This window comes from Humulus lupulus, chromosome 1, assembly GCF_963169125.1.
Source record: "Humulus lupulus chromosome 1, drHumLupu1.1, whole genome shotgun sequence".
Taxonomy (NCBI): Eukaryota; Viridiplantae; Streptophyta; class Magnoliopsida; order Rosales; family Cannabaceae; genus Humulus; species Humulus lupulus.
In genome coordinates this window covers 37514668-37539949 of record NC_084793.1, presented here as the reverse complement: position 1 = coordinate 37539949, position 25282 = coordinate 37514668, and the positions used below count along the sequence as shown (strand labels likewise).

General features: G+C 35.3%; 3 protein-coding genes across 4 annotated transcripts; 2 read left to right on the top strand and 1 right to left on the bottom strand.

Moving 5' to 3' along the window:
* The first annotated feature begins 2285 nt into the window (after nucleotides 1–2285).
* LOC133791299 (peptidyl-prolyl cis-trans isomerase CYP63) lies at nucleotides 2286–7497 on the top strand. 2 transcript variants are annotated; one of them, XM_062229230.1, is made up of 14 exons: nucleotides 2286–2442; nucleotides 3481–3563; nucleotides 3681–3735; nucleotides 4134–4222; nucleotides 4368–4392; nucleotides 4490–4528; nucleotides 4609–4726; nucleotides 4872–5032; nucleotides 5143–5485; nucleotides 5584–5699; nucleotides 5782–5968; nucleotides 6110–6451; nucleotides 6548–6628; nucleotides 6846–7497. In XM_062229230.1, exons 2-14 carry the CDS (start codon nucleotides 3486–3488, stop codon nucleotides 7219–7221), a joined length of 2010 nt encoding a protein of 669 aa, XP_062085214.1. In that variant the 5' UTR covers nucleotides 2286–2442; nucleotides 3481–3485; the 3' UTR covers nucleotides 7222–7497. The 2 variants fall into 2 exon arrangements, with proteins under 2 accessions (XP_062085214.1, XP_062085212.1); XM_062229228.1 differs by lacking the exon at nucleotides 2286–2442 and adding an exon at nucleotides 3349–3367.
* Nucleotides 7498–10188: 2691 nt separating this feature from the next.
* LOC133791311 (2-methyl-6-phytyl-1,4-hydroquinone methyltransferase, chloroplastic) lies at nucleotides 10189–13071 on the bottom strand. Its single transcript, XM_062229237.1, has 4 exons — nucleotides 12915–13071; nucleotides 12124–12750; nucleotides 11622–11928; nucleotides 10189–10700 (listed from the first exon to the last, which is right to left on the bottom strand). The coding sequence occupies exons 2-4, from the start codon at nucleotides 12687–12689 to the stop codon at nucleotides 10545–10547; spliced, it is 1029 nt and encodes a 342-aa protein (XP_062085221.1). The 5' UTR covers nucleotides 12690–12750; nucleotides 12915–13071; the 3' UTR covers nucleotides 10189–10544.
* Nucleotides 13072–14711: 1640 nt separating this feature from the next.
* On the top strand, nucleotides 14712–15392 carry LOC133813026 (secreted RxLR effector protein 161-like). The gene has a single exon (XM_062246852.1). The coding sequence runs from the start codon at nucleotides 14712–14714 to the stop codon at nucleotides 15390–15392; it is 681 nt and encodes a 226-aa protein (XP_062102836.1).
* The last annotated feature ends 9890 nt before the right edge of the window (nucleotides 15393–25282 follow it).

The window sequence follows — 25282 nt, the reverse complement described above, 5'->3', positions numbered from 1 at the left end:
CACTTGATAAAATCATATTGTTGAAAGATCATAATCATAAAATTATTTTTAAAAATATAGGTTGTGTTTGGTAACACTTAAAAAAATAATTTTTTATTTAATTAATTAAAAATTTGACAATTAAACATAAAATGTGTTTGATAACTTTATTTTTATTTATTATTTTTTTGAATTTTAATCAAAATTTATTAAATTTTGAAAATAGAATTTTTTGACTTTCAAAATTTTTTTAAACCGTTTTCGACCTTTTTTTTCTTCAAATCAACACCTCGTATTGTTAAATAAAAAAATAAAAATGATCAAACGCGTTTATTATTTTTTGTTTTTAAAAACAAAAAACAAAAATAGTTACCAAACATATTTTTATTTTTTTAAAATAAAATTATATTTCTTTTTTTTTGTTTAAAAAATTCAAAAACAAAAATTTTACCAAACACAACCATAGCAATAAACTTGTAACAAATCTTTACAAACAACATTAGGAATGATCATCCGATCTGATCCAACATTTTTAACACTAACCAATCCAATCCAATTAAATGTTGGATGTTGGAAATCATCAAATCTAATCCAATCAAATCCGTTTTGGCCTACAAATCCAATCCAATCCATTTGTAATTGGATTGGGTCGATTTATTTTTATTTTTTTATCTTTGAACCTAAATTTTGATATTAAAGAAATTAACAAGCAAAACAAAAAACATACAAAAATCTAGACACCATGTAGTAATAATACCAATTTAAATCTTTACAATTGTCACATTATAGTCCTTTAAATATTAAGTTTACAACATAAGTCCATTAAATATCATGATAGAGAAATGCTAAGATTACAAATCCAATTGTAATTGGATATCCAATTTTTTATTATTGGATTGGTTCGGGGTAATTGGACTGGTTTGGATCTTGAGCAACCCTAAACAACATGATAGAGAAATGCTAAATAAGAACTTACGTGTTACAAACCTGTAACAAGTTTTTACAGACAACGATGAATTTACATGTTACAAACCTGTAACAAGCTTTTACAGACAACGACAACTATGAATTTACATGTTACAAACCTGTAACATGCTTTTACAGACAACATAATACATATTAGCAAATTATTGTAACTATCATTTACGAAAATAATTTATTGTTAAGAAATCGTAACCAAAATTTACATAAAAATATTATATTTTTCCATATTGTACCAAAAAATTACAGGAACCATCATATTTATACTATACAACTTAAAAATATAAATTGAATATATTCATTATTTATAAAAGACTTTATTAAAAGGAAATCTACAAAAATACATTAAAAACTAAAAAAGATATGAAAATCTATTACAAATTTGTAAATATCTGTTACAATTGTAAATATTTGTTACAAATTTGTAAACATCTATTACTAAATGGTAAACAACTTTTACATTTTTGTAACTAATATTTAGAAAATTAGTTTAAAAAGAGATTAAATTGTAACTAAAAAATTTATTTTTGTAACAAAAGTTTCTAAAACTAGTTTTATAATTAGAAAATATATTTTTGTAACTAATATTTATAATAATTTATATAAATATTTATAATAACATTTTTGTGTTTATTAAAAAATTAGTAGAAAAACATGTCTTTTTGTCAACAAAAAAAATTATAGACTACTTTATAAGTAAACAAAATTCATTTTTGTAACAATATTTTTTAAAACTAGAAAATAAGAAATTTATTTTGTAGCTAACGTTTAAAAAAATATTATATAATTTCAACTAACATAATTGTAATTTAGATTTATAAATATAATTTAAAAAATATTCAAAGAATAATGATATTGTGATTATCCAACAATATAGTTATTAATATTAATTTTAATTAACTATATATTGCAACGTATATAAATTATAATAATTTATATAAATATAAATATTTATTTTAATATTAATAAATAAATTCATTTTAAATAAAAATAAATTAATCTACTTTATTGAAAGTAGTAGCTGTAATTATTATTACTTATATTATTATATTATTTGTAATATATAAAAAATTTGTTCAATTAACTAAAGCAACGAAAATCGGGCACGGAGGGGAGGGAGACAGAATTGAGAGTGAAGAATTTACTTATATTTAAGTGACCGTATATTTGTAATTTATTTAAATATCCGTATATTTAGATTTTTTTTACCAAATGCAAATGCAGTGCACTTCGTAATTTTCCCAAAAAATATTGAGTGAAAACTTATTTAAAAATAAATATCACCAAAAAAGGGAAAGAAAGCAAATTCTTGGAAATACATAAGGCGAAAATAATAACAATAATAAGGATAACCGAAGAATCCTAAACTTATTATGTTTGATTGATTGTTCTCTTAGCCGCCACTGCTATATCTAACTCCGAGTTCTGATCCAAGTTCATTCAGTCCGCTTCACTCTCTAAGAAGTTGCTTCTCAAGCTTCGGTATGGCTTCTTTTTTCTTCTCCATTTCTTCGTTTCAGTTTCTTTCGTTTTTCAATTTTCTGTCTTCGTTCATACTGGGTATAATATTCGATGTTGTTGGTAGTGGGAGTACAAATTTTCTTTGCCTGAAACTCAGGTCGAGCGGGAAATTGGGTTTAGGGTTTTGTGGGTTCTGGGTATCGAACGGGATATTAGGGTTTAGTGTTTTGTGGTGTTTGAATAAAATGCGTTTAAAATGTCCAATCACACACTGCTACTAAGTAGGTATTTATTCAATTGAAACTTTTTGAATCAACTTACATTGTGAATGGTGTAGGTGGGGTTTAATTTGGAATGAATATTTGTTTGGTGGAATTATGATCATATTTACTAATCTTCAGTGGGCTGTATGGGTGAAAATAAAGGGAATTGTTTTTATATTCCCATACACATTAAGAAATCAAATTTTGGTTAATCTAGTTAAATTGGGAAGACTTAACTCACCTTTTTTTGTTTGTTTCTTTCTCATTACTTTTCGAATTGTTTTCCCTGTGATTATTTTAGCTATGAATTAGTAAACCCAAGGTGAAAATAAATTTTAATTAGATATAAAGGTTTCTAGTTTGAGGGCTATCAAGGGTTTAAACAAGAAAGCAGTAAAATCTACGGTTCTTGAAAATATTCCTTTTAAAAATTTCTCGTCAGTTTATGCTGTAAATTAGGCATTGAGAAGATTGATGAAAAGCAAGTTTTTGTTATCATTTGGAAAGACTCAGGAGTTCTGATTTAGACTTGAACTTGCTTAGCAGATTTTGGTGATTTTCTGGGTTATCAGAATCTTACAAGTCATGTATTGGTAATTTAGTATTCTAACATATGGATTGTATCACCGTTGTGATTCCTTTTCAGAACACAAATGTTTGATGTGAGGACATGCTCATATCTGGTCTCTGGATATGCTATGTGCTTCTTTTTCCCTCAAACATCCTTTGCTGTCACCTTCTCTCTCTCTCTGACCCCTGTGTTTTTTTGTTTATTGTTTTTGTTTCTTTAATGAAGGAGCTATGAGCAAGAAGAAAAACCCTCATGTTTTTTTTGATGTTTCAATTGATGGGGATTCTGTGGAAAGAATTGTTATCGAGGTGAAACACCAAACTAGCAGCTTGTTTAATTTATTTAAGCTTTTGGCATTCATTCATTTTGTATAGGAACTTTAAGCCTTGAGGAGGCAGATAAATTTGTTCTTTTGAAATGTGCAGCTTTTTGCTAACGTGGTTCCCAAGACAGCAGAAAATTTTCGAGCACTCTGCACTGGTAATTTAGCCTTTTTCTTTTTTCTTTTTTTTTTTTTAAAATATATTCTGCGGATGATTTGATTTTTTTTTTGTATTCCGCATTAATTAGTTTTCTTTAAGAGGGATTGCGCCAACAAAAATTCTCCATGTCTTGTTGTATTTTGATTTGTTAACTGAAGTAGAATAAATCAATAAATGTTATTTGACCTTTTCTTTTAAGTTCTATTATGTTATCTAGAGTCCTAGGTTTCTGGAAGTATTTGTGCATGATTTAACTTGTAAAAGAAAAAAAAATTAAATAATGCTTAAACTTTTCATATATGTGCTTGTGGACAATTTATGATCTGTCGATCTTAATCTTTTTTGGTGTAAAAGCAGTTGCCAACATCAACTAAATTGTTCTGCTTTTGGCTGTAGGTGAGAAGGGCATCGGGAAGTCTACTGATAAACCCCTTCATTACAAGGGTTCACATTTTCATCGAATAATCAAAGGATTCATGGCCCAAGTATGTTGTTTAAATCTCTTTTGAACATTTGCATCATTCAAATTGCTTCTGTACATTTGCGATTTGATTTATCTATTTAATAAGTTTTAATGTGTGTATTTAATTGGAATTAACGTTTGTATTGTTTTTATCTCTGGTCCTACAGGGTGGGGATTTTTCAAAGGGAAATGGTATGTCTTTTTCTACAATCCCTTTCTACCAATACAATTTTTCTGTTGACTTCTACATTCGTGCCCTTATATTTAACAACATCTGGTTGGTTTGTAGGCACTGGTGGAGAAAGTATTTATGGAGGAAAGTTTGCAGGTGATTATTTGTGTGGGCACTTAACAGCTTGCTTAATAAATATTCTTCATTAGTGACGCATTATTTCATTTGCTTTGCAGATGAGAATTTTAAGCTGGCACATGATGGACCTGGTTTTCTCTCTATGGCAAATAGTGGTCCAAACACAAATGGGTCACAGTTCTTCATACTGTTCAGGCGGCAGCCTCATCTTGATGGGTATCTTAAAATGCTTCGTCCTAAAATATGTTTTATGCAATGAATTTCTGTCTGTTTTCTACTGTTCATGTTCATGGATTCTTGTTCTCCTTATATTATTGTATGAATTTACTAATAATTGTGTTATCTCAATCTAATTTTGCAGGAAACACGTTGTTTTTGGAATAGTTGTGAAGGGAATGGATGTACTTGAGAAAATTGAGCAGGTGGGATCCGCTGATGGGAAACCTTCCGGACCTGTAAAGATTGTAGATTGTGGTGAAACTTCTGCAAGTAAAATTACTGATGTAGTTGAGAAAGTGAAAGGTAATGAAAGTAATGTTGGTACTGTTGGATATTGTGGCTGGGCAGTTACTTACTGTGATGCAATAATATTAATTGTTTTGTCAATCTATTATTGTTTTAACTTTCCTCAGAGAAAAAGAAAAAATCAGGGAAGGTACCAGCCTCTGATGATAGTGCTGATAAGGGTGGAGGAAAACAAAAGAAGTCATTGAAGGACAAAAGAAAGAAAAGAAGAAGCAAAAGATACTCTTCGTCGGATTCATATGGCTCTGACTCTGAATCCGAGTCCTCTTATTCAGATTCTGAATCAGATTCAGATTCATCATTATCTGACTCAAGCTCTAGTGATGGAAAGCATAGGAAGAAGAAATCTGACAGAAAAGATAAAATCCAGCGTGGGAGGAAAAGGAAAGTTAGAGAAAAGGAGAGGAAGAGAGGTCGGAAGGACAAACGATCAAGGCGCAAATCCAAACGGTCTGATTAAAAGTTATTTTTAAGTGCAATCTTTCCTGTTTTTCGTTGTAGCCTTGCTTTTTTGCTTAATGTAGATCATGTCCTTGCTTGTCCGGTAGATCGGAGAGTTCCAGTGGCACAGATAGTGAAAGTATCAGTGGCGGAAGTAGCCCTGACAATCATAAAAATGATCGCCTCTCTTCGGCGAAAAAGGATAATAAACCAACCAGGACAAGTACGCCATTTTTAATTGATTTCATTAATATATATTCACATTGACAATTTAACTTAGACTTACGGTTGATTTGGATTCACAGATGCGGAAGTTCCTCCTGGAGGTAGAGAAACTGATGTAGAACGCCGTAGGAATTCTGAGATGAAGCCTAGTAAGGAGAACTCATCCCAAGAGGAAGGTGAATTATCTCCAAAAGATGAACTTATAAATAATGGGCATGATGTGGAGGCTAAAATTGGTACTCGACTTTCTGACTCAAATCAGTCAAGGTTTCTTTCACTGGCTTGCTTCCTTGTTTATTTTTTTCATGTAATTTTTTCACTACTTATTGTATTTACTGGAGTGGCAAATGGTACCCGAGTACATCTGAGGTTTTGAAGGCGAAGTTTGAATATTACTTTGATTTGCAGAAGTCCAACTCCTGAAAGAAGGTCAAGAGGGAGCCCTGGGAGAAGTCCTAGCTCAAGTCCTAAAAGAAACCCTCGTGATAGTCCTGTTAGAAGTTTTGGTAGAGAGAATAGAGGGTCTTCAAGGAGTCCCATTCGCAAAGCCCCTGAATATAGTGCTCCCAATCCTGTCCAGGGCTTAACGAGAAGCCCTTCTCCTAATGGCAATCCAAAGCGTGTTAGAAAAGGGCGTGGGTTTACTGACCGCTACTCATATGCACGCCGCTATCGTACTCCTTCCCCAGATCATTCACCTCGTGGTTACCGTTATGGAGGACTAAATTTTCCTAGAAGGAACCATGATAGGTAATTTTGGCATTATATTTCAATGATTAAAAGTAGTATCATTACAACATTAATGCAGTTACAATTTTTATTCATGTTTTCTTTATCTTCGGAAAGGTATTCAAGCTACAGACGTTATCCTGAAAGATCACCACAGAGGCGTAACCGAAGTCCAATTAGAGGGGAGAGCCCTCCCAGGTTCACTTTCTCAAAGAATTTATTGAAACTCTATCAGAATTGCTTTTTGCGTTGCACTTGTATCTTTGATAGTTTATACTTGGCATAGCATAGATATTAATGGCACATTATTGGAAGTTGATGCAATGATGCTGCCTGTAGATGTTTTGGCATTTAATATGAATTTTTATACATATGTATTTTTCATTTGAATATTGTTCTCTTATGTTTCCCATAGGCATCGAGGCCGAAGAAGTCGGAGTAGGAGTGTTTCTCGTAGTCCAGGGCGCAATCATAGACGTTACAGGGATCGAAGCCGTAGTCCTATCCGTAGTCCTAGTCCTTTAGACAAGCGGCCTCCTGTTAGTGAAAGACTTAAATCCCGTCTGGGTCCTCGGATTGATCATCAGCGCTCCCCAATCAAGAGTGGCAGGAGGTCCAGATCCAGATCCAGGTCTGGGAGTAAAGGACCCTCTGTTTCCAGATCTCCAGATCCCTCACCACCAAGGCGTCGTAGTAGAACACCACCATCTCCCAGCAAGTCAAGATCAAGCTCCCCATCTGGACATAGGGGGTTGGTTTCTTATGGAGATCTCAGTCCAGATACAAGGTAGTTTGCAATGGCATTTTTTGGTCATGAAGAGAGGCAATAGTTTTTTCGTTTACGGATGGATCGAATCACCCTTCATAAAAGGGCTTACTTTTCAGTCAAATCCATCTTAACTCAAATATTGAAGGGCAAGACGAGATCCTGTGTTTGGCTCCGAATATGTGATATGTGATTGAAAACAGTGGCTGACAAGTGTATGGAGACATTAGTAGAATATTTATGGATATGTTTGGCTACAAAAACTTGGTTGAATATAGTCAAGCTCAAAATTTCTGAACCAGTGAACCCATTGGGAGCATGAGTTGATTATTTAGATCTTGCCTTTTTTGTTTTAAAAAAAAATAGGTTTGATGAGAACGAAATCATAAAATTTTTATGTCTGATTATTTGGAGCGACTCTTATAAGGAAGGGTATCGCTACAAGATGTTCATAAGATGCCATTTTGAACAAACATGAACATGAAGTTATGAACAATGCTCATAAAATACCATCTTGAAGAAAGAAAAAAATATGAATATTATTCGTAAACAAGGCCAATGTTTAACCATCTTTTTGCTTGACAAAGTTTGCTAGTTTATTGCTAAATGACTTATTTATTTTAAGTCATTTTGCACTTTAGCCTAGTTTTGATAATTTTTTTCCAAAATGACATTCGACCCTTCATATAGTTGGTCGAAAAATTCATATAGCTGGTCAAAATTTTAGACAGCTAGTTGAAATTTTAGACAACTGGTTGAAATTTTAGACAGATCATTTTTCAAAAAATTATAAAAACTAGGATATAGTGCAAAATGACTTAAAAAAAAGAAGCAATTTTCACCAATTACTCTTAAAATATAAGAAGTTTATGTTGCCTTTGAGAGCATTTACACTAGGTGATATAAAATACATGTACGTGTAAAATATTGAGAACCGAAATCAAAGCATGAAGTAGGAATCGAAGAACTTTTTGTATTGATTCCCGCAAACAGTGCCAAATTGTTGAAGATAAAATTGCAACGTTTAATTTAATTTTTGTTTTCCCTCTACCATTCCTCTATATTCTTGAACTCCATTATTTCTTTAAGCTCTCCTACTTTTTCCAAACCCGAATTAGAAAAAGAGAATTTTTCAAAAATATAGTTTTTTATACTATCAATGTGCAAAAGTATGATAATTATACCTTAATTTGTATGAGAAAATTTATTAAAGAAAAAATTAGTGTATAAGAAACACAATTAATAGCTAACTAAAATATAGAAATGTCACTTTTTTTTTATCATAGTTAAGTTTTCTAAAATTTTGAAGGTTATTTTATTTTATTTTTTAATTATTTTTTTAGTTTTTATTTTCTTGCTTATTTTTCTTCCTTTTTTTTTTTCATTTTTTATTTTTTTCTACCAATTTTTTCCATATATTTTTCTTTCCATTTTTCAGTTCTTCTTTTCATTTTTATTCATTTATCTATTTTTTTTCTTTCAGTTGTATTTTTTTTTTTTTTTCATATTTTTTGTTTTCTTTCATTTTTTTCTTTTCTTTTTTGTATTTATTATTTTCTCCTTCTATTTTTTTTTAATTTTTTTCTTCTTCCATTTTTTAATTTTTTTTTTATTTTCTTCTACCAATTTTTTTCATTCATATTTTTTTTCTTTCTATTTTTTCATTATCTTTCTTCTTATTCTTTTCATTTTTATTCATTCATCTATTTTTTTCCTTCATTATTTATTTTGTTTTTTTTTTCTTCATATTTTTTAGTTTTCTTTCCTAAGTTTTGTTTCCTTCTTTTTTCTTCATTTTTTGTACTTATTATTTTCTCATTCTATTTTTTTTTTCTTTTTTCACACATAATTTAACATTACATAATTATTTTATTATTGTAATTTTTTTTTATAATTTTTTCAACTATATAAAAAAATTCAAATTAATTTTTTAAGCATTTTCATTTTAGTATAACTCTTATAAGAACACCCAAATTTGGAAAGAAAATTAATAAAAATATGAAAACGTGAATAAGTAACCAATTACCCTGATGAGAACATTCAAATCTAGAAAAAATATATATATGAAGAAGATAAGAGAGAAGGGAAATCTGGTTTTTTTTTTTTCTATATTCAGATCTGTGGCAACTGGTTACCTTTCCGTTTTTTGTGTATATTTCTGGGGGTAACTAATTACCTTCACGTTCTTTGTGTGTATATTTTTTAGGGTAACTGGTTACCTTTATGTTCTGATGTGTGTATATTTCTGGGTTCTTTATGGTAACTGATTACCTATGTTACTAAAATCATAGTTACTTCTTCTTCATTTTTAATGAAGTGTTATTCCTCTTTTTCCTTCAAATTTGATTTTCATATTTAATATGAGTAACCCATCACCCATCTTATGGTAACTGGATACCCCTCTTATGACAGAAAGTTACTCCTCTCAGGATAACTGGTTACCCCTCCTAATATATTTTATTTAACCTAACTCTAAGAATTTTTTTTTTTTTTTACATAACTATCAAAGATCAATCAAGTAACTGACTTACCATGAATTTAAAAAAGAAAAAAAATATTTATAATAAATAAAAAATAATTTTAAACACAATTTATATTTAAAAAAAAATTGCAAAACAACATAAAACCCATAAAAGTGAAAAATCCTTATAAAAAAAAAATCATAAATTAATTTTTTTTTTTTAAAAAAAACCATATTTTTGCACGCAGTTAAAAATCTCATATAAAATGTAATTTTCGCTTAGAAAGATAGTCTTCCACCATATGATGAATTTTGCATTTTTTTTACTTCATCTATTGCAACTTAACTACATCTAGAAAAACCATAATTAAAAAATATTTTATTGATTTGTCACTCGTTATCCTCTTTTTCTCTCATAAGGGTATTAATAATGATAGAGAATTTTTTTTGTGATGAATAAAAAATACTATAAAATGATATCTTTAAATGATGTAAAGAAATATAGTATAATATAAAAATTTTGATGTAAAATAAAAGAAATGAAGTTTTGGTAATGTATTTTGAACTAAAGATTAAAGATGTTCTCAGTAGCTCTGTTTTGCATGTAAATAGTCCAATGTAGGAAATGAAACTTCTCAAAAAACAAAGGAGTTTTAAATGGCCTTTTTACATTATCAAAAAGTAGGTAATTTAACCACCAAACTCAGCTTCTTATGAACGATGAAATTCCTAAAACTTAGTAAGACGAAAGAGAGATGAAGGGTAGCTGCTCGGTTAAAAGGAAAAAGAAGAAAAGAAAAAACTTAACGGCATAGCAAGGTGTTCGAACGAGATTGTCTAGCAAACCGCAAGCCCTATCTTGTCTCTAAGACCTCTCGATCTCTCCCTCAGATAGGTTGGCCTTTTGGTACAATTTGGTCTTTTAGCCACATGTAAATAGGCACCAGCACATAGTACATCCCTGCCAACGAACCCAACAAGAAGCGTAGAAAGAACACAAATGGATTTACCGGCTTTTCTACATCTTCTACTTTCGGACCAAGCTGCAATAAAACACAAAACTTAATAAAAAAAAAAACCACACCTCTTATTGGTAAGAGAGAAACAAGGCAGCAGGCTATGGGGAAAGAAAATAAAAATGAACTGAGTTACACATATATAAAGAGAGGGACACTCTCTTCTAGTGATAAAAGAAACACAAATGATAATCACGTTGTGTTTTGCTAAGAATATGAGCTTATACTCTACCGTCCTGAATAATAGAGTTAGGGAGAAACAAGGCAGCAGACTATGGGAAAAGAAAATAAAAATGAACTGAGTTACACATATATAAAGAGAGGGACACTCTCTTCTAGTGATAAAAGAAAAACAAATATTTCTTTCCCACGAACATTTTCCAGCAGTTGACATTGCAATCACACGTGCATGACAAAGTCAAGTCAGTATAGTATATTATATTACCCATAACTAAAGCTGGTTTATCGAAATGAGCTTTATCATAAAAAGAATCAACCAAACAAATCAAAGTTCCCAAACACATCTTCCACAGGCATACATCTAAAGCTGTAGCACCTTTGTTTTCCCTTTGGAAAAACCTCTTATAAACTCCTTCAAGTGGAATAAACAGAAGGAAAACAAGCCACTTTGAATATCATGGAGAAGCAAATAAGAAAACAAAAGCCTCTCTACGTTTCCAAGAAACAGCATTGGCTATTATTTATACTTATGATTTAACAGGGTATGAGGGTATTTGCCCCTAGCCCCTACGCTTATTATGAAAAGAGAATCAATATCATTCATTGTGTGAATTAAGCTTAGCGTTGCCATGAGACTTTTCATGAACAGAGATACTAGGTTAGCTCAAATTGCTTTGTGAAAAGAATAAGCGTGTTAATTTGGAGCTGCAAACAGAGAAAATAATGAAACTAAAGAATTGTACTACTAAAAAATAAAGCAAGGATTACCTGCAGAGGAGAATCTCCGGATGCAGGTTTAACACCTGTAACAGAACATCCCATGATCAAACCATGGCGGCGAGCCCCACGGTACCATTTTGGGCCGATCCTTTTCAGTTGCACATCCTTAAAACCTGCCTTTTGGAACCAATCAATGTACTCTTCCTCCTTTGGAAAGAGCATCCACACATCCGCAAAGAAGCGAGATAACCAGAATGTTGGATACACAGGACCAATCAAACATGCTTTTCCTCCAAGTTTCAGGACCCTGTATGCTTCTTTGATTCCCCGCTGCGGGTCTGGCCAATACTCAATACTGAAGAAAATACAATTTTGTTAAACCCCCCATTAGGGACATCACCACAAAAGTCCGTTTCTAAACAGAAAAAAAAATACATATTTACCCTTCAAATAAAACGATAATCTGACTCAAGCACATTACTATACAAACATGATTAAAGTTTGATGACAAATTTGCGAGAAGATGTTATCAAAAAGTTGTGAGATGTACCTTCCTGCAGATACATATCTATCTGCATAATCAGTAGGGAAGGGTAGGTCCTCAGCATCCCCCTCAATTATCTTGCACTCCTTCAGGGGCTCCTTCTGCTTAGCCTTAGCAAGCTGATGAGGAGACTGGTCCAAAATGGTCACATTTTTGGCATCCACATGTTTAACTATACCCAAAGTAGTGAACCCAGTCCCACCACCAACATCTACGACAATCATATTCCTGTTGTTCAAATCGGCGGGCTCAAGTGCGTCATCCCTCATGTCCTCAGTCCAATGGCCAGGGTTTATAACATGGTCATACACAATCGAGAGGAACCTATAGAACCAAAATGCCTCTTTCTTGTTCTGAATGAACCTAGGCTGTGAAGCCGGCCTAGAAGCCGAGAGGCTGCACTTGGGCACAATGGCTCTGGTACCAGACTTGGAGATTCTAGCACTACAAACCAAACCCAGCTTGGGAAAATGCTTCCCATGGAAATCTGAACCCCGAAACCCCAATCCATTTGGGGTTATTCCTCTTAACAGAGTGAGGTTCTCGGCTCCGTTAAGCATCGCAGACGTCATAATTTGGAAAAACAAAGATAACCCACCGAAGAAAAATGGAAAATCTCAACTGGGTCTCTCCCTGATTTGAAGATTACAATGAAAACCCAATACACAGACTTAGTGGTTCTTCATAAAAATTACCAAAAAAAGAGAAGAAAAAACTGCATATGCGTCAGAACGAGGACTTGTGAGTAATCAATAGCCTCACCAGGCCTAAAATGAAAGTGAAAACTTTTGACTTACCAGATTCAACTCGGCGGAGTATAACTGGCACCACAGGTTTTGGCCGAGAGGATACGAACAGACCAAAGATGCTTGTGAGTACTGACTACTGAGTTTGTGAGTACCACCAAGTGGTCTGTATTCTGCCTACGATACACAAATATTGTGGTGGTAGTGTTGTGTGTTATTGCTATTGCTACACGTGGTGGAATCTCTTATTTTAAACTTATGGGAGGTCACAAATTTATTGAAATTATATATATTCCTAAATTTTTAATCAAACAAAATAATGAAACCAATGCTAGATTGGGATTAGGATTAGCGATCTTCTGTTTCAGAATTGTTCTACCTCTGCGACTACAAAGTAGTTCCACAGTCGTCGTTTTAGACCGGGGACGCTGGACTTACTTGACATGAATAGTGTTAGCGTTACTCAAAGGGTAATTAGAAGTAAAAAGTTCTCACTTCTTTTCAGATGTATTAATACTGAACCGTTTTCAACCAACATCAATTTATAACACTTTATAATAATAACAAGGTAGGTAACTATTTTTGATACTATATTTTTACAATATTTTTGCAAGGTACGTACTTTCTATTATCAATGATTGTTGTTAGATCCCTTCATAAGCCAAGATTACACAAAAATTAAAAACAAGATTCAGTTACTCTACAACTCAGCAAAAACAGATTTATAACAGACTCTTCTAAGACTTCAACTTCCAATCTCTCTCAGCTACATCGACTCAACTTATCTCTCTCTCTCTATATATATATATATGTACACATTGCCAAGAGATAGACCAGTAGAGACTTACAACAAGTAGAGAAGTGAAATCGCTCCAAGATAGAAAGACGGTTCTGGTCTTTAGAGAGATCCATCTTGTGCTTGAGAGATTTGTGAGATTCATGTAAAGAAAGAAAAGAGATGAGTGAGAACAAAGAGATCTAGAATGAGAAAGAAAGAAACAGAGAGTGTTTTTCCAGGAGATTACCAGTTGTTTATGTGGCTTGGAATCTCGACATCTGTGTATAAACTCCATTGATTTAGTGCAAGAGCAAGTCTTCCTCTGAGGCGAGCTCAACGAGGACGTAGCCCAGTTTATTGGGTGAACCTCGATAAAATCCTCTGTGTATTCTTGTATATTTGATTGCTTTACTTGTGTGTGCGTGGGTAATTTTTGGGGTATTGCTTGAATGCCCAAGGTTGGTTTCAGAAGAAAGATACCGTCTTTATTTTTTCTGCAAAAGGAAAAAGGTTAGAGCATATTTGCATATATACAATATAAAACAGTACATACTATTTTGCGGCTAGTGTGTGGATGTAAGGTCAACTTTGACCTTAGTGACTAATCTTGTGAGCTAAGTGTGTCGACAGGTGTTGTATAGAAAGTATAACAGTGGTATCAGAGCCAGGTTCTTTGGTTGGAAGATTCAACTCACAAGTGACTAGAAATACAACAATACTGGAGGAAAAAGATCCTCAAGAAACAGGGCACAAATTTGAAGAATTTGTGGACGTTCCTTTGAACGATCCTACTGAAAAACTCTTTCTCAATTTTAAATTATGATTTTAACAATATGAGTAATGTAAAAATAGACATTGATAAGTTTGATGGATCTGGTGATTACAGGATATGGAGAAGCAAGATTAGGTCTTTGTTAGCACAAAAAAAACTTCTAAGGGTATTAGAAGAACCAATAGAATGGCCAGAAAATACTTCAATGAAAGGTGCTAAGAGTACTAAACAACCAATGACCAACCAATATCATCTCAGTAAGGATTAATTCCCCAAAAGTCAAGAAGAGGTTAAGGAAATGAAGAATGTACCCTACTCTAATGCTGTGAGGTCAATCATGTACCTAATGGTGTGTACAAGGCCAGATCTAGCTTATGTCATAAGTGTGCTTAGCAAGTATATCTCTAATCTAGGAAGGGAACACTGGAATGCTATGAAATGGGTTTTCAGGTATCTCATCAAGTCTATGGATGTAGGTCTAAAGTTTAAGAAACAAGATTCAAGACCTACAATAGAGGGTTACAGTGATGCTGGTTATGCAGGAGATAGAGACAATAAGAACTCAACTTCAGCTTATTACTTCCTAATTGGTGGAAACTGTGTCAGTTGGAGGGTTCAACTACAACCTGTGATTGCTCTTTCTACTACAAAATCAGAATATATAGCTATTACAGAGGCCATAAAGGAAGCTATTTGGATTAGGGGACTTATGGAGGAACTCAGACTACTGCTAAATACACCTACAGTCTACTCGGACAGCCAAATTGGTATACACTTGTGTAAAAATCCTGTCTTTCATGACAGGACTAAACATGTTGAAATAAAATATCACTTCATCAGAGACAAAGTGACACAGGGAACAGTTCAGATTAACAAGGTGCCTACTGATGATAATCCAGCAGATATGGGAACCAAGATTGTATCCCTTAGTAAGTTCATTCACTGCATGAACTTACTAGGGATCGATAAGGGTGGATGAGTCTATACCCATCTCGAGTTAGGACCCTCAGAGGATATTGCACTATGCCTAGTGGCTCATGAATGGATTTAGGTGGAATTTTGTTGTTTAAATCCACTCATAAGTCAAGATTACACATAAATTAAAAATAAGATTCAGTTACTCTACAACTCAGCAAAAACAGATTTATAACAGACTTTTCTAAGACTTCAACTTCCAACCTCTCTCAGCTACATCAACTCAACTTATCTCTCTCCCTCTCTGTCTCTCTTGCTCTCTCTCTCTCTATATATATATGCACTGCCAAGAGATAGACCGGTAGAGACTTACAACAAGCAGAGAAGTGAAATCACTCCAAGATAAAAAGAAGGTTCTGGTCTTTAGAGAGATCCATCTTGTGCTTGAGAGATTTGTGAGATTCATGTGTAATGACCCAACTATTTCTAAGACCTTGGACCATTAAAACTTCTAGACATAGCTACTATTTCGATACAAACATAAGAAATAACATGCCTTTATTGAAAACCCAAAATATAAGAAATAACATGTCTTTATTAAAAATGTAAAATATAATGTGATATGGTATGGGATCCCATTGTTTACAAAACATAAAACATAGCTTTAAAAATAAGTTCAAAAAAAGTTGAATGCGGAATTACAAAAGAGACATATTTCAAAAGACTAAATAAACGTCATCCTCGATCGACACGCAACCCATCCATTCCATTCATCCTCAACACACATGCAATGCTACCAAGAATCCTTCCGCCTCCATAATCATTTTCCTGCATCACACTAAAATAAATGAATGAGCCTAATGCCCAGGAAGGAAAATCTACTAAAAACAAAACATACATCGTAAACATAAGCATAAGACTACATCAAATACTATAAAAGAACATAAGACTATCTAAAACATATATCATATATCATAAGCATACACTATAAAACATATGGCTACAAAAAACATCTATTACAATGCCCATCATACATCTTGGGGCTTGCAAGCTAGGCAATCATATGCCCATAATTCTACAGGGCTAGTTATCTAAACAAGTCATATAAATTTATGGGGCTTGTTATCTAAACAAATCATATGCCCAAGGAATATACTATTGGGACTTGTTATCTAAACAAATTATATGCTTGTTATCTAAAGAAAACATATACCCAAGAACTAAAACATATCATACATATACATATCATAGCATAAACACATAACATATCATATCATAACATAACATAACATATAAGCACATAAAATCTATCCTATTTTCCTTATCAACACCGAGATATGAGAATAAGGACGGGATTTGGAACACTCCTAAAACCAACAATACAAATGGTGAGTATTTCTAAAGAATAAATAATGAATGTGGAAACTAAACCATCAAGAAGAAACTTACCAAGAAAGAACTTAAGTTTCAATAACCTAATCAAGAACCAATAACGAAAGTTAGGATCTGAATAAAAGAAACTAAAGAAAACTAAAGAGTTTTAAAGAATTGGACTTAAAGAATAGGAGTACCTTAGTTGACTTTATGGATTGGTCTAACTCCAATACCGAAATACACTAAACCTCACTTCCCAAGTATTTTATAAAGCTTAAGAATGGCAAAGCTTTTTCCCAACCCAAGTGTTTATCACTCTATGGTAGTACTAGCACCTTGGAGTCTGATCATAGCTGAAGAGTGAGGAGAAGGACTGGGTTCTAAGTCCTATTTATAGAGTTTTAGGAATAAAAATCTTATTTTTGGCTTTGAATAAAAATAATGAATTTAATTGAAAATATTTGAATATTCTTCAGTCAAAGGCTTAGGACTCGGTCAAATCGTTCAGAGGGAAGTCTAAAGAGTCAAAGCTTGTTTTAAAAATTTAAAAACAAAAATAAAAAAAATAGAATCCTAACTTCTAACTTCCTAAATCTCGTAACTCTAAACTCACATGTAGTAAAATCAACATAACTAGAGCTGTAGAAGTCCAATTTAGACCATCTTTATACCGTTAGAAAGCTAATTCAATTATCTACAACTTTTGAGACATACTATTTTTCGAAATTCATAATATAACTAGGTCAAAAATAAGTCGGAAGTTACAGTATCCTAAAGTTACGGGAAAATCTATTTAATTATCTAAATAACAACCTAATCCACAATAAAATAACAAACTCTAATTCCCTAATAATCATAGTCATATTCTTATTGGCTATATCTAAAACTTAGCTTATAATAAATAATACACCTAGGACCAACAGTATTAATCAAACCTTATGTTATAATTAATATTCTTAAACTATAGGTTAAACTTATAAAATTCATAACTATTGCTATGAGTTTCCAACTAAGTCCCGACTTGAACCAAAATTCACGGAATCTAACATACTACAAACTAATACTAACTACTACTACTACTACTACTACTACTACTACTACTACTACTACTACTACTACTATCTAGCTAGTTAAGTAAATATTATGGGACTCTACATCATTTAAAGAAAGAAAAGAGATGAGTGAGAACAGAGAGATCTAGAGTGAGAAAGAAAGAAACAGAGAGTGTTTTTCCAGGAGATTACCAGTTGTTTATGTGGCTTGGAATCTCGACATCTGTGTATAAACTCCATTGATTTAGTGCAAGAGCAAGTCTTCCTCTGAGGCGAGCTCAACGAGGACGTAGCCCAGTTTATTGGGTGAACCTCGATAAAATCCTCTGTGTATTCTTGTATATCTAATTGCTTTACTTGTGTGTGCGTGGGTAATTTTTGGGGTATTGCTTGAATGCCCAAGGTTGGTTTTAGAAGAAATATATAGTCTTTATTTTGTCTGCAAAAGGAAAAAGGCATCTGGTTAGAGCGTATTCACATATATACAATATAAAACAATACATACAATTTTGTCGGCTAGTGTGTGTATGCAAGGTCAACTTTGACCTTAGTGACTAATCTTGTGAGCTGAGTGTGTCGACAGGTGTTGTACAAAAAGTATAACGATAATAATTCAGGTACCTTGTATTTATAAAATCAGTATAAAATGGTACCCTAACCTAAAATTTAGTCAATAAATTTTCCTCTTTTTTTAGAGGAAAAGGCCTCATAACACCCCAAACCGAGAGAAATACTCAAACTGGAGCTAAGGGTTAGGAATTCATTGATAGTTGGCATCAGCCAAAAGATATGACCTAATACAATCAGGATAGACAAACCACCAAAAAATATTAAAGGTAGCGTGCAAATCATATTTTGCTAGAGTGTGAGCTACGACATTAACTGTTCTGGAACAATGAATAAAATTGATTACATGGAAGTTATTGCTAGCATAAAAAATATCTTTAAGAACAAGGCCAAAGGATGAATCCAAATTAGAAAAGGAATTCAACTTGGAAATAAGGCCTTTGCAATCAGATTCAAATTGAACCTCAGAGTAATCAAAATGACAACATTGGACAACTGCATGACGGACTGCCAAGGCTTCGGCAATCTCCGGTGACAAACATCCCTGCATCTTCCAAACCGCAGATGCAAGCACCTCCCCCAATGAGTCACTAATAATCATCCCTAGCCCACATAGGCCTCCATTGGCATCAATAGTTGCATCAACATTAGCTTTACACAATCCTATAGGTGGTCTAGCCCATCTCTGTTAAATACCCCTCAGGATTGAGCTTAACGCATGCATGCTCGTTTCACTGGTCCCATTATCATGCTGGTAGGAAGCAATGTAGTCCTCTGCCCAAGAAACAACCAGGTCCGGTGACAAATAGGCAAATTCCTATTGTCATGCACAATCTTATTTCTTTGAAACAAAATGCGCCACCAAACCACCAAAATAAGAGCAATTTTTTTAATAGGGAGAGATAATATATGATGAAGAATAAAGCCATAGATGTCCGAACACAGAATATTCGGCTCCCCCAACTCAAAGTCACATAACTTTCGAATAGAAACTAAAGAAGAGCAACCCCAAAGGGCATGAAACATCATCTCCACTTCAAGAGAACAAATAGGACAAATACGATCATTCACCACCCCATGTTTGTGTAAATTAACTAAAGTTGGAATCCAATTCAGCGACGCTCTCCAAGCAAACATTTTCACTTTGGGGGGAACCTTCAAGCTCAAAAGAGTATTCCACCAACTAGACACCCCACAAGATGATGAAGCTTGGCCAATTCCCAAATTCCTAATCACCATCAAATACCCACCTTTGGCTGAGTAAAAATCGGACTGCTCATAGTTCCAAATAAGCTTATCCTTTTGTTGACTGACTTTTTCGCTATCAACTTAATTCAAAAGATTCAAGGAAATACTAGGAAAGAACACAAGAATTTTACGTGTTTCAGGCTATAAAAGAGCCATAGTCCATGAGTCTCTATTATTTAGTGAGTTTGAAGCTTGTTATAGCAAGCTTCAATGGTGGTTCTCAGGCAGCGTGTATTTTGCACTGAGTTACAGAGTTTCTCTCTCTAAAAAAATGAACCCCCTACAAGAAGATACCCCATCCCTATTTGTAGGGGTTGAGGTCATTAATGTTAATCATCTATCATTAATACAAAATTCCCCCATTCTGGGGTGTTAATGCTGAATTAATACAAAAAGGAATTCACTAAATAGAGACTATGACCTAGGCGGATTGCACGAGGCCCATTGAAGAAAGTTGCATACCAACTTTATAGGCAACATATCTCTAACTGTAAGGGTGCGACACACGTTTTCCCGTGTCAAGCGGCGTTGTGGGAAATGTCGACTGTCGAGTGTATGAACTCGACACCGCTAATCATGGCCCATCAAAAGTTGTCAAACGATCTTCTGGTGGCCCACATCCGCAGTGACTGACACCTGGCAGCTATCCCAGGTTAGAGGACCAAAATCTTGGACCTGGGAGATAAACGAGTGAAGAGAGCTCCTCGGGACGTAGCCTTACCTGGGGACACCCTCGCCTCGAGGATAGAACTCGGGACGTGGCCTCACCTAGAAACATCCACGACTTGCCAACTGGCTCGGGACATAGCCTCACTTGGAGACATCCTTGCCTCGAGGACAGACCTTAGGGCGTGGCCTCACTTGAAGACATCCACAAATTGTTCGACTTGGGCTTTTTGGAGGGGTTACTCTAACGTCCCAAATTACCTAATAAGGCTTAGGGCCTTGATTAGGGGGCTAGGATGGTAAATTATGGAAATTATGTGTTTACGTGATATATATGTGAATCATTATATGATTATATCAGTTACATTATAATATGACTTGATATGCATGTTTAGGTGTATTAAATATGCATGTGGGCGTATTTCTCATCAGAAGGGAAATTTTTGTAATTTGGCCCGTTATGGGTATATTTGGCATATATGTGTGAGACCACATCATTATGTGGATATATTTAGGTTACTCGGCACGAGGCGATCCTAGGGAGCAAGCTAGCGAGAAAGTCACAACGGGAACAATACTTGACTCGGGGTGAGTCAATGGGTATTTTGGGTATTTAGTACATTACAAGGATATTGGGTAATGGGAATAAATATTTGAGGATATATTTGGAGTTAGCGAGGTCAGGAGGGAATTGTGGGGATTTTGACTATTTCGCCCTCGAGGACGTTTTTGGGTACCCCAAGCCTTGGGATTTGCTTAAGGTTACTTGAACTCGAAGTAACCTCTCATAACTATATAACTCAGAAAACTCTTTCGTTCTCTCTCCCATTCTCTCATTGCATCTTGTTAGCATTTTTGAAGGAAACTCAAGTTTTAGGGCTCAGATTCAAGCGAGGTTAGAGTCATAACGATTCTAGGGAAGATTAGAAGCTTGATAGCCAGAGGATTTAGCTAGAAAATAACTTAATCAGAGGTAATTTAAGCTTTGAATTTATGAGTTTCAGTTTCCTTACATTGCTTGAGTTTTTATTTGGATTTTATTGTTTGTTGAGTTTCTGATCCATTTGAAAAATGGGTTTTGTTGCCTGGAACATTCCAGTGATGTTCTGAGATTGAATTGTGGGTTTAGTGTAGATTTGGGGTGAGTTTTGGGAGGATTTGGATTAGAGAAATCTGGGTTCGCGGGGTCGCGCCGCGGCCCTGTTGTTGAGGCGCTGCGACCCTCATGATCCCAGAAGTCTGGGCGGTTTCCTAATATGTGGTCGCGCTGCGACGCCTGCTGGGCTGCGCCGTGGCCCGTGTTCAGTGAAAGCATAGGCTGGGCTCTCTGACTTGGGCGGGAAATGACTCAAGTGTTTGGGGCCGCGGCGCTTAAGGGATTTTTAGGCCTTGGGGAGGTGTTGAGTGCGGGAACTCAAACCTAAGGGCTCGGGATCGATCCTACTACCCGATTTATTAGAATTTGACGTCCTGGAGGCTAGGACTCGGTCCGGAAACCTTTATTTGCTCGTTATTGATGGGATTCTATACTTGGTTGTGACTAGGTTATCGTTAGGAGCTTGGGAACTAGGATTGTGCTCGAGGGTCGTTCATTCTTAACCCGTGCAGGGACCAAATGTAAGAAAACTGCACCTAGTATGTGATACATGTGATTATTGCTTGGCCCAAATTGTCAAACAGGGATATGAATAGGGATCGAGCTCCTGAGAATGTGCATGATTATGATTATGCCATTGTTTGATTAATTAAGCATGTTGAATGCTCTGTATCTAAATATTTTTTATATAATGAATGACTGTCTGCATTATCTGATTAAGAAAGGCTTGACTTATGAGTCAAGGACGGCAATAGCGCTGATCGCTGGTCGAAAAGCATTGACTTATGAGTCAAGGACAGCAATAGCACTGAGCGCTGGTAAAAAAACATTGACTTATAAGTCAAGGGGGACAATAGCACGCTGAGCGCTGGTCGATATGGTTACGCCTAATTAGGAGCGCATCATACGCTTGTCTGACCCAATGGTCATGGAAATTCAGCGCCAGGTACGTTGGGCCAGCTCCAAGGCTGGTTATATAGAGGATAGAGCAATGGGCCTCAGGGTGACTTATTAGTCCCATTTCCTAGGGCCGGGCCCCGGACTTGACTTATAAGTCAAGAACGACATTAGCACGCTGATTGCTTGTTGATATGGTTATGCCTAATCAGGAGCGCATCATACGCTTGTTCGACGTATTGGTCATGGAAAGTTATAGCACTAGGTATGTTAGGCTATCTCCAAGGTTGGTTATACAAAGGATAGGGCAAAGGTCCCTGGGGTGACTCATTAGTCCCATATCCTAGGGCGCTGAGCCCCAGTATGATTCATTAATGATGTATTTTGGGCAACAGGCCCCAGTATGATTCACTAATCATTTATCTAGGGCAACTGGCCCCATATGACGCCGTAGTCATTTATATGAATGGTGTGCATGCATGAGTAGGATTGTTAATGCTAGGCATGCTTATTATTATTTGGTAACATGTTATTAACTGCTTATGGGCATGTTTAAGTTTTCTTGCTGAGCCTTGGCTCACGGGTGCTTTGTGGTGCATGTAAGGGGAAAAGGAAGCTGGACCATCCATGAGTTGGAGAGCTTCGGTGATGATGTGTACATATGCGGCTGCTCGACCACAACGACTGGGGTTTCTCAGAGGAACTAGGGTCAAACTCTATTTTGCCGCTTAGGTCGGATGGTTGTAACTTTTCAATTGTAATTAACCTTTTTAAATGTCAGTTTGGGATCCCATGTATGGAAGTAAACATTTTAGTGAAACAATTATACATTTTGACCAAAAATGTTAACCCTAAACCATTAATCATGTTAAGTTACATGGTTATGGCCAAATGACTCGTTTAGCGAGTCTAGCACTATTTAAAATACACAGTGTAATGGTCATTGATTAAAAGGGCATTATAACTTGGTATCAGAGTGTGCCAAGGTTAAGGGTTCCTGAAGACAAGCTTAGCATGTACACTCGTCACTAAAGACAAGCTCCACTCAGGGTGTGGTAACTATGTGGTTATGTGTTTAACTGCTTAAATAGTATATAAATGCCTTACCTGCATGCCTTATTAGGAAGCATGAGATATTCTGATAGGGTATGGCCCTTGACTGTTGATATGATTATGTGCTTGCCTGCTCAGTTGATATATGAATGATTTATTTGCATGCTAGAGTAGAGAGCATGGTATTTATGTTGGGAAGAGCAGGGCTTATTGATTGATACATGAATTTCATAGGCATGTATTTTAGCACTACACTGGTATGTGAATGTGGTGTTGTTTGGTTTTCCCGTGGGAAGGCTTTTGGATGTGCTCATCATGCTTAATGGGTGAAGTTATTGACTGCAGATGAATTTAGAGGTTATGTACCCAAGGAAGTTAATGGGACCCGGTGGTGTTTATGTTGAGGCTGGAAATTATAGTTAGGGCCAGAGACCTCCGCCTGCCCCTCAGAATTGGCAGTAATTGTTTACAGATATGCAAGCAAGATTGCAGAGGCAGGAGGAAGAGATTAGGTGTTTAAAACATCAGGTTCTGTCAGGGAACACATCTTCCTTTGTTATGCCAGGAGTGGCACCAGTTTTGGCTCAGCCTAGGATTGAGAACATGTGGGAATTACTATATGAAAGATTTCTGGAATATTACCCTCCAGTTTTTGAGGGAGGCCTAGATCCATTAAGAGCTGAACAATGGATGGGCATGATCAGTTCCATCCTCGACTTTCTGGGGGTGGTAGGTCATGATAGGGTGATCGGTGCTACGTATGTGTTACGGGAATATGCCCAGACTTGGTGGGAAATGGTATCCCATACGCGAGATACCGTTGCGATGAATTGGGAGAAATTTGTGCAGTTGTTTAATGAAAGATATTATTGTGATGCAGTTAAGACTGCAAAGACAAATGAATTTCTTAACATGGTTCAGAGAAATACGACAGTAACAGAGTATGTTAACAAATTTGATGGGTTGGCCAAGTTTGCTTTTGATATGGTACCCACGGATGTGGCTTGGAAGGAGCGAATTATCAAGGGATTGAATTCTGGGATAGCTCAAGGCGTTAGAATCACCCTAGTACATGAGATCTCTATCTATGCTCAGGTGGTAGAGAGGGCTCTTATTGTTGAGGGCACAGGAAATGAGATTTGGAGGAGAGTGGCGGTGAGCACGAAGCTCAGGAAGTGATACCTCCATTTATTGGATCAAGCAGGGGCGGAGGCCCCAATGATCAGAATAGAAAAGTTATCAACATATTCAATACTTCAGGACTAGAAAAAGGGTTCCGAATGGCTCAGATAAGCCATCAGGGCAAGGACGAAGATTGGGAACTCTACCCAGAATGCGCTCGGTGCAAGAGGTGCCATCTGGGAGAATGCTGAGCAAAGACATGTTTCTTATGTGGGATGGTTAAGCACCTCAGGAGGGATTGCCCAGAGTTGAGGAAGGATGAACCAAAGGGGGCAGACAGCTTGACTCCAGCTCTAGTGTTTGCTCTGATGCAGTCTGAGGGTGAGGCTAGCTCCTGAGTAGTGACAGGTCAGTTTTCTAGTTCTGATTCTTACATTGTGTTGATTGGATATGGTACCATGTTTTCTTTATTTTGTTGCATCTAGTAAAAGCACCGAATTAGTATGTGGACTATGTGGTTATGTTGTGATGGAATCTGGAACCCTACTAGTAACTCTTAAGAGATGGGTTAGATTATTATGGGAAAAGATTCACCAGTTGACTTGATAGAGTTGGTTATGACCAACTTTGATATGATCTTGGATATGGATTGGTTGGCCAAGTATAGGGCAACGATAGATTGCAAGAAAAGATGGTAACCCCCGAGCCTGAGGGTGAGAAACCCTTTGCATTTGTTGGCACCGTGCATGGAACCCATATACATATGATATTTGTACTTAGAGCTAGAGACCTATTGCAGGGAGGATGCATAGGATTATTAGCTAGTGTGGTGGATACCACTCAGGTCATGCCAGTGGGACCAGGACAGACTAGATTAGT

What these genes read in the sequence shown, in the direction of transcription:
- LOC133791299 (XM_062229228.1), top strand. An exon ending in TAATAAACCAACCAGGACAA is followed by an intron (nt 5,700 to 5,781) that starts GTACGCCATTTT and finishes TTGGATTCACAG; the next exon opens with ATGCGGAAGTTCCTCCTGGA. An exon ending in CCTAGAAGGAACCATGATAG is followed by an intron (nt 6,452 to 6,547) that starts GTAATTTTGGCA and finishes ATCTTCGGAAAG; the next exon opens with GTATTCAAGCTACAGACGTT.
- LOC133791311 (XM_062229237.1), bottom strand. Translation starts at nt 12,689, where the DNA reads ATGACGTCTGCGATGCTTAACGGAGCCGAGAACCTCACTCTGTTAAGA. An exon ending in AGATATGTATCTGCAGGAAG is followed by an intron (nt 11,929 to 12,123) that starts GTACATCTCACA and finishes TATTTTCTTCAG; the next exon opens with TATTGAGTATTGGCCAGACC. An exon ending in CCGGAGATTCTCCTCTGCAG is followed by an intron (nt 10,701 to 11,621) that starts GTAATCCTTGCT and finishes GTTTTATTGCAG; the next exon opens with CTTGGTCCGAAAGTAGAAGA.
- LOC133813026 (XM_062246852.1), top strand. Translation starts at nt 14,712, where the DNA reads ATGAAGAATGTACCCTACTCTAATGCTGTGAGGTCAATCATGTACCTA.